The sequence below is a fragment of the Marmota flaviventris genome, chromosome 1 (genome assembly GCF_047511675.1).
Source record: "Marmota flaviventris isolate mMarFla1 chromosome 1, mMarFla1.hap1, whole genome shotgun sequence".
NCBI classification, from domain to species: Eukaryota; Metazoa; Chordata; class Mammalia; order Rodentia; family Sciuridae; genus Marmota; species Marmota flaviventris.
In genome coordinates, this window is record NC_092498.1 from 208,745,043 (window position 1) to 208,753,632 (window position 8,590).

The 8,590-nt window shown below is 41.9% G+C and overlaps 1 protein-coding gene across 1 annotated transcript; it reads left to right on the plus strand.

Moving 5' to 3' along the window:
• The first annotated feature begins 1,054 nt into the window (after window positions 1–1,054).
• On the plus strand, window positions 1,055–6,260 carry LOC114107714 (olfactory receptor 7C2-like). The gene is made up of 2 exons (XM_027955077.2): window positions 1,055–1,978; window positions 6,141–6,260. Exons 1-2 carry the CDS (start codon window positions 1,055–1,057, stop codon window positions 6,258–6,260), a joined length of 1,044 nt encoding a protein of 347 aa, XP_027810878.2.
• The last annotated feature ends 2,330 nt before the right edge of the window (window positions 6,261–8,590 follow it).

An 8,590-nucleotide genomic window follows, 5' to 3' on the forward strand; every position in this document is an offset into this window, starting at 1 on the left:
CTCTTACAACAGAGCTTAGTCATTCTTAAATTCACCTTTGAGTATAATCTGGTAAGAGGAATAAAATTACAGTAGAAACAATACTAAATGACTTGCCATACTCCCTCTCCATTAGGAAGAGAGATGCACTTTTTTTAACATGGGGCCAAAGATCTCACAACCTGATAAATGGTCATTTTTAATCATTTATTTATAAGAATGTGACGAAGATTATACCTGAATTTTTAAAAACTGACAGAGGCCATTTACATCTTAAGAGAAGGAAGTATAAAATTAAAATTAATCCAAACTGTATTTGTCATAAAGAAAACTGAGAAAGAATGGGCAGGATTTGAAGAGCCATTTCCATGTGGTGGAATAATTGGATGTGATGAGAATCAGATGATGGAAAATATCCATAAGATTCACATTTCTATTTAGAAACGCTAGGATTTCTTTATTTAGAAAAACCCTTGTTGGTTGGATTTATAAAAAAAAAAAGTGGTAATTCAGAGGAAATGGAAACAAGGCTTACTGATAGCAATGCTTTTTATATGTGTTAATAGAAGGGCCACCAAAGGTCGGGATACACACGTAGAAATTCCAGAAAAGCAGCACAGTAAAACAACAAGCCTCCAATGCCTCACAGACCTGCCTGGAGCTAGGGCGTTCTCATTCCCATGTGCCTGTGGCAGAACACTCCAGAGCAGCCAGCAGGGGTGCTGGGGAGGGAGGATGCTTAGGGAGGCTCAGGCACTGCAGCCTCAGTCCTCCTTTGGCTGTGAGCCTCCGAATCCCCAGGGGGCTTGTTAAAACACAGAGTGAAAGAGAATATGCACATTTGCAGCAAGTTCCTAAGTGATGCCCATTGGGGAACCAATGACCTAGAGCCAGTTTCATCAAGTAACAATGATAACTACAATTTGTCAGCAAAGAGACCCTATGATAAGACAAAACAAATGATTTCTTGAGTTCCCAAGGTGTCAATAATAGACATTGGGTTCATCCTGGGGAATCCCTATTTGGAGTGAATTCGGAGTTCCTTCTCTTCCTCCTGGGAAAACACACCAGCACCATGGAAAGAGGAAACCAAACAGGAGCTGAAAACTTCATCCTCCTGGGATTCACAGATGACCCTGACCTGCAGTCCCTCTTCTTTGGCCTGCTTCTGGCCATGTACCTGGTCACTGTGCTGGGGAACCTGCTCATCATCCTGGCTGTCATCTCAGACTCCCACCTGCATACACCCATGTACTTCTTCCTCTCCAACCTGTCCCTGGCTGACATTGGCTTCACCTCCACCACCATCCCCAAGGCTCTCAGGAACATCCACACTCACAGCAAACTGATCACCTTTGCCAGCTGCATCTCACAGATTTATTTTTTTGTTTTGTTTGGATGCCAGGACAACTTGCTCCTGACAGTGATGGCCTATGACCGCTTTGTGGCCATCTGTCACCCCCTGCACTATGTGGACATCATGAACCCATGGATCTGTCTGCTTATGGCTCTGGGATCCTTGTTGGTCAGTGTCCTGGGTGCCCTGCCTGGGCCCTTGAGCATCTTGAGGCTCTCGTTTTGCACCAACATAGAAATCCCTCACTTCTTCTGTGATCTTCCTGCAGTCCTCAAGCTCGCCTGCTCTGACACACTCATCAGTCACATAGTGCTGTACTCCGAGACCATCGTCCTGGGTGTCTTCCCTCTCACTGGCATCCTCCTCTCCTATTCTCAGATTTTCTCCTCCATCCTGAGAATCTCGTCAGACAGAGGCAAGTACAAAGCCTTCTCCACCTGTGGGTCTCACCTCCTGGTGGTCTCCTTGTTCTATGTCACTGGCCTTGGGGTCTACCTCAGTTCTGTAGCCACATTGTCTTCTAGGATAACTCTGATGGCCTCAGTGATGTACACCATGGTCACCCCCATGCTGAACCCTTTCATCTACAGTCTAAGGAACAGGGACATCAAGGTGGCCCTGGGGAGAGTCCTCAGCAAGATGGTTCCTCACAGAGAAAGGGTCCATGCACATCTCTCCTGAGTCACAGTGTGCGCCATATTGGAGACCAGAGACCTCACCCCTTCCATCCAGCTGTGGCTACCTGTGCTTGGTGCACTTCAAGGCAAAAACTCATTCTTTGTATCTTCCTTTGGGATTTTCCTGCCTTAGGAATTGCTCAATATGTTCTATAGTGTACCACCTTTTTTTTTTTTACTAACTACACAGTCATTTTAACTTTGTATGAACTCAACTGAGCATTTTCTGTCATCAGCAATATTGATTTGGTTTTTTCATTTATGTATGTATCTTATTGATTGGGAATAATGGCACATATTGATGAGGTACTCTGTCATGATCAGTACATGTGCCCATGAATAATGATAAAAAAGAGGGTCATTAACATTTCCATCTTCTTAACTTCATTGTTTTGTTTTATTGTCAAGATGTGGACTCTTTTCCTTTAGCTTTTTGTAAAATGTATACTAAATTATTGTGAACTATTGTCGCCCCACTGTTATGTGGAACATTAGAACATTCTTCTCTTGTGTAACTGGATTTTATCCTCTTTCTTGGGCCTCTATCCCACTATCCCCCCTACTCTTTGTAACTCCTGGAAACTACCATAATCTTTTTGTTAGCTGAACATCTGAGCAAGAATGTGCTGTGCTTGTCTTCCTGGATTTCTTTATTTTTTTTTCTGTTCTGGTGATAGAACCCAGGGGTTGACACATGCTAGGCCAATGCTGCTCCATGGAACAACATCCCCAATCCCTTTTTTTGGAGACCAGCTCTCACTAAGCTGCCCACACTGGCCTTGAACTTGTGAACCTCCTGCCTCAGCCTCCTAAGTAGGTGGGATTGCAGGCATATGCCTCCATGCCTGGGCCTGTTGTGGGCTTATTTATGAATCAAATCTTCTGTGTCAGCTATATATGCTCAGCAGTGATGGGGTGTGTAACTATGGTATTGTAAAAATGTTGTCTGGCATCTCGTTTACATTTCTGAAGTGATGCAAATAAACTTAACTCAAAGATTTTCTCTTCCTTTTGGTCAAATCAATATTATTGAATTTATGGACTCATGCAAAATATGGACTCATAAAATATCAAAGCTGTATCTTTTCCACCTTTCCAACTACAGTGCCTAGTATGGTTCCCATTTATTTCTTTGTTTGTTTGTTTATTTATTTATTTTAGTTGTAGATTGGATGCCTTCATTTGATTTGTTTTAGTTTTATGTTTGTTTGTTTTGGTACTCAGGATTGAACTCAGGGGCACTCAACAACTGAGCCACATCCCCAATCCTATTTTGTATTTTATTTAGAGGCAGCGTCTTGCTGAGTTTCTCAGGACCTCACTTTTGCTGAGGTTGGCTTTGAACTGTGATCCTCATGCCTCATCCTCCCAGTGGCTGGAATTACAGGCCTGCACCACCACCCGCAGCTTTATCCATTTACTTTTTTATGTGGTTCTCAGGATTGAATCCCATGTCCCACAAGTGCTAGCCAAGTGCTCTTCCACTAAGCTACAGTCCCAGGGCCCAGTATGGTTCTTGGTAAGTAATTTATGCTCAGTAAATATTTGTCCAATGAAGTGGAAGTCAGATGTGTGGCCATCAAGGGGCCAAAAGGTCACCTTGCAGGGCACAACTGCCTTCTACTTCCACTTCCTTTGATGGTGGACACTTTCATGTAGCTGTGATCCTTCTTCATTCCTGCTTTATTGAAGTTTAACTGACAACGTTGCACACATTCAGGTGACGGTGTGATCACTTGACGGACTCAAACATCGTGTCATAATTTCCTGACCTTTATTCCTTGTCTATTTTGGCTCACCTTCTTGGATCACATAAATTAAATATTGCCATTTTAATTAGTTAAAAAAATTTCTACATTGCTTTGTTTTATTGTCTTATATGTTCTAAATATGTTCCCTACGGCTCCAGGTTTTTTCCCATTTCTTTCTATTCCATCTGGGTTTATGCTCCAAGGGTTCATCGGTACTTTCTCCTGAGAGCCTGCTTCTGAGAGTCTCTGCATTGTGATTCTGGGGCTCAGCCACGATGCTGTATGAGGCCATCGACTCTTTTGTCTTGAACCAATTTATGGCCATTTTGTGCCATTGCTCTATGGGGTTGGTTTTTGTGTTGGTGAGAATGATCCAGACTAGGAATGCTGGCAAACTTGCAGCAGTGATTTGTGAGCCACGTGTACCATGACATCATCTCTCGTGCCAGATATTTGTGAGAAAATATGAAACGAATAGTTGAAATGAGGGTGCTGAAGAACATCAGTCAGCCAGGATTTCCTCACTCCACACACTGAAAGTACTTATCCATTTTCTCATCAGCTAATTTCCATATTACAATTTTTCTGTGAGAGACCTTTCTTTCCTTCCTTAAGTAAAGGTAATTTGGGCAGTTTTTATTCCAGGTTTTTTTTTTTTTTTTGCATGGCTTCAAAAAAGAATGTTTTTTTTTTTCTACCCACTTCCTGTTTGCCTTTTTTAAAATGTTCATGTACATGTATCTATGGGGAATTATGAACAGTGATGTGCTTTATGTGGTAAACTCTGCCAGTGGCTGGGATGTAGCTCAGTGACAGAGGGAACTCTCAGCAGGTTCAGGCCCCATCCTGACACATACCTATCAGTGAGCTAAATACAGCTCCCTCATTGGTTTTTAATTTTCCTATTTTTCCTGACGAGCTATTATATTAATATTATTCACTGCAAACCAGTGAGAGTAGTCCTTGTGGCAGAGGTAACAGATAGAGTATCCCAATGCTTGCTCCACTCATGGAGTCCCACCTCTACATACACTTGTACTTCTTTTTCTCCAACCTGTGTTTTTTCTGTCATGTTTTGATTCCATTACCTTGAAAGATGTCGGTGAGTATAGACACACAGAGCAAAGTCATTGATGGGAAGGTCACAGCACCCACAGGTACTTTCCCAAAGACTTTTCAGGGTTGTTCAACTTTCTACTGATTGTGAGTTAGTTCTCATGCTGTGAGTTTTGGTAAATTGTGTCTTTTAAAGATTTGGTTCTTGTCTTTTGTTTCCTGGACTCTGTTCTTTGCAAGTGTTCTCAGCTCTCTTTATGCTAGGTGAGACAAGAAGCTGGATATTTCTGATTTTTCTTTCCCCAAATTGGGTAAGACTCTGGTAAATGTGTCGCACAGAGATTTAGCATTTATTTATGAGAACGACTGGTATATTGACCAAAGTTTGCTTTCTTTTGATATTTTAATTGTCATCTAATAATTGTACATTTTTATGAAGCACAATGTGGTAAGTAATTCAATGTATGCATAAAAGGTGTACTAACCCACTTGGGATAATTGGCCAATTGAGTTCCTCTTACATTTACCATTTCTTCCGTTGAGCATGTTTCAACTTCTCCCTTCTAATGTTTTAGAAAATACATAGTGAACAATTATAAACTATTATCACCTTGCTTGCTCTAGAAGACTAGAATTTTCTCCTGTCTGACCCATTATTCAACCTCCCTCCTCCTTGCCTGTCAGGTAATCAGGGTCTCTATGCCACACTCTGCTTCTGTGATAGCAAAGGACGTTTCTTTTTCCAGCAGATTCTCTATTCCCAAGAGACGGGTTAAGGTCAGGAGAATTCATCCTGTTACTCCCTCTCACGCCCTCTTTCGCCTTCCAGAGATTTAACCCCATGACGCCCTGAACGGAAGTTCTCTCCCAAGACTCCCTCAGGAACCCCCTTTCTTCTCTTTTTCTACAGGGTTGACTCCTTTAGTTTCCTCACCTAAGTGACATCATGCAGTGTTGGTCTTTCTGTGCCTGCTTATTTCTCTGCAGAATGTCCCCCGTGTGTCCTTTCACATTTTGTACTTGACAGCTGTCTCTTCTTTCTGAAGGCTGTGAAATATTCCAGTGTGTATAGATGCCTCTTTTTTGTTGTTGTGCACTAAAATTATACATGATATTGGGATATGTTAGGACATATTCAGATATGCATGGAACCTGATCCAATCAAGTTTATTCCCAGTACCATCCTTTTCCCTCCTGCCTACCTTCCCTCATGTGCTATTCTACTCTGCTGATCTCTCTTCTAGTTTGGTTTCTATTGTATAACCAAATATAAGTGATTCACTGTGAGTTTCCATTCCAGGTAAGAAGGGAGATGGGGAGATGGTTGTAGGGGAAATCCCTCATGCTCCTTGCCAAGGCTCAACAGGGCAGGATTCAAGTTATTTCTCAAGTCGTCCTTTGCTCTTGAGCACTGAAGAGAGTTTAGGACATAAAAGATGAAATGAAAATAAAGGTACAGTAAATGTTCACTCAGTTCACTCACCTGCACATTCATGTTTACAACAAAAGCTGTATTGGGTGAGTTATTTTATTTTTTAATGTCAAGGTATGGAGGCATGTTTTTCATGAGCACCACGTATTTTTAAGCATCTCTGATTTAGAATCCCAGTCCTACCCTCACCTTTACCCAACAGATTATGTATTCAATTTTGAATTTATTTTATGAATTTAAGAAGTTTAATTGAGTGGTGATCATGTTCCAGGCAATATCTACTGAATCATGGACCAAGACTAAGAAAGCAAGTATTCCTAAGACCTCAATAGGAGAAATAATACAAGCACATATAAGGAGGGGAAGAAATCATCATGTGGCAAGCCAAATGGTGACAGTTACTATTAAGGGGAAAAAGCAACTGTGAATGAGAAGGTCAAGAGGGAGTCTGATTTTACACAGGGTGTCCAGGCACGACAGGCCAATAAGTGGCATTTGAAAAGAGACCTCCAGGAAGACAGGATGGGAGCCACCATCTGCAGAAGCCTGTGCCTGGCTGGAGGTATAGCCAGTGCAAAGGCCCTGAGGAAGGTGCCTGATGCAAATGTTCAAATTCCCCAAGTGCAAAGAGAGGGTGACATGAGCTGGTATCAGAGAAGAATGAAGAACAAAGCAGCCTCCCACTTGCTGCAGGTTCAAGAGGCCAGGAGCTTCTGTCCAGGTGTTCCTGCCTTGGCCTTTAATTAAGTTGATTGACAAGGTATCTGTGTGGATTGAAATGTAATCCTGGTTTATTTATTTCTCAGGGTCTCACTGAGTTGAGTTGCAAGTGGCTGGCTTTGAACTATGATCTCCTGCCTCAGCCTCCCAAGCCACTGGGATTAGAGGCATAGGCCACCATGCCTAGGTCAGATGGAATATTCATTTAGAGAAAAGTGTGAAGGGAATAATACTTCACAAGTTCAAAAAAGGAAATACACAAAGAACAAAAAAATGAACATTTTTATATGAAATATTAGAAGGGAATTTTTTTTTCGGTGACATTCAATATTGATTTCATTGACTGCTTTTTAATTTTTTATTGCATTTTTACAACACAGATTACACACACTTAGGATGTATGACTTGAAGTTTCTCTACATGTATACATTGTGCCCTGATGTTCTGACCTCTGGAGTATAAAGTGACTTTGGGAATATATTAAATCCAGGTCCTGCTTTTCTGAAACCTGCTCTCACCTTTATAGGCAGACACACACTCCACATAAACAATTTATAAGAGGATGTAATTTCTTTATCAGACACATAGATCTATCTTTTTATAACAAGAGGACTCCTTTTCCACTTAATTTGCAGGGTCTTTTTGATGCGAAAATTTATACAATTTTGATGAAGTCCAGTTTTTCCTTTTTAAAAATAATTTTTCTTTCTATGGATCAGTACTTTGGATCACAAGAACCATTTGAGCTCAGAAAGTAATAGAGATGGTTCCTCAACTTACTTTTCTTTTCACTGAAGGATGATGGTAATGTGATGGCATTGAGTAGAAATGTTTCATTGAATTTTGAATTTTTACCTTTTCCCAGGCCAGCACTTTGTGGCCCCGGGCCAAGTAGTGCCCAGTCAGACACATGGTCAGCACGACCAACACAGATCCCCTACAGCATAATCACCCATGGTGTTCGGTGGGTTGGGTGTGTAAATCCATGTGTGACTTATTGTTTTAGTCAGCTATTTTACTGCTGTGACTAATTGTAGAGGAGGAAAAGTTTACATGACGGCTCACAGTTTCAGAGTCTTGGTCCATACAAGGCCAGCTCCATTCCTTGGCCCTGGAGGTGAGGCTGAACATCATCATGGAGCATGTGGCAGAGGGAAGGAGCTCACATGGTGACCAGGAGGCAGAGAGAGAGACTCCACTCCTCAGATACAAATATATACCCAAAGCCATGCCCCCAAATCCCACCTCCTCCATCCACACCCCATCACTTCGGTTACCACTCAGTTAATCCCTATCAGGGGATTAAATCCCTGATTGGGTTAAGACTCTTACCACCCAATCATTTCTCCTCTGAACCTTCTTGCACTGTCTCACAGGTGAGCTTTTGGGGGACACCTCACATCCAAACCATAGGACACCTATGATATTTGCAATTTATGATGGTTAATGGGAGAATCAGCTGGATACAGTAGGCAAAAGAGAAATCACTGACCTTCCCTGAGAAGGTGTGTTTCTGCTGTTTCTGTGATCCTGCATTTTACATACACATGATTGTTTTGCTGATCAGGGGCCAGGCCCCTCCCACATGTCTGGCTGCTCTGGTACAACTGAGCTGTCA

Coding starts and splice junctions, on each gene's coding strand:
- LOC114107714 (XM_027955077.2), top strand. CDS start 1,055: ATGGAAAGAGGAAACCAAACAGGAGCTGAAAACTTCATCCTCCTGGGA. Junction 1,979..6,140: donor GGAGAGTCCTCAGCAAGATG/GTTCCTCACAGA, acceptor GGAGATGGGGAG/ATGGTTGTAGGGGAAATCCC.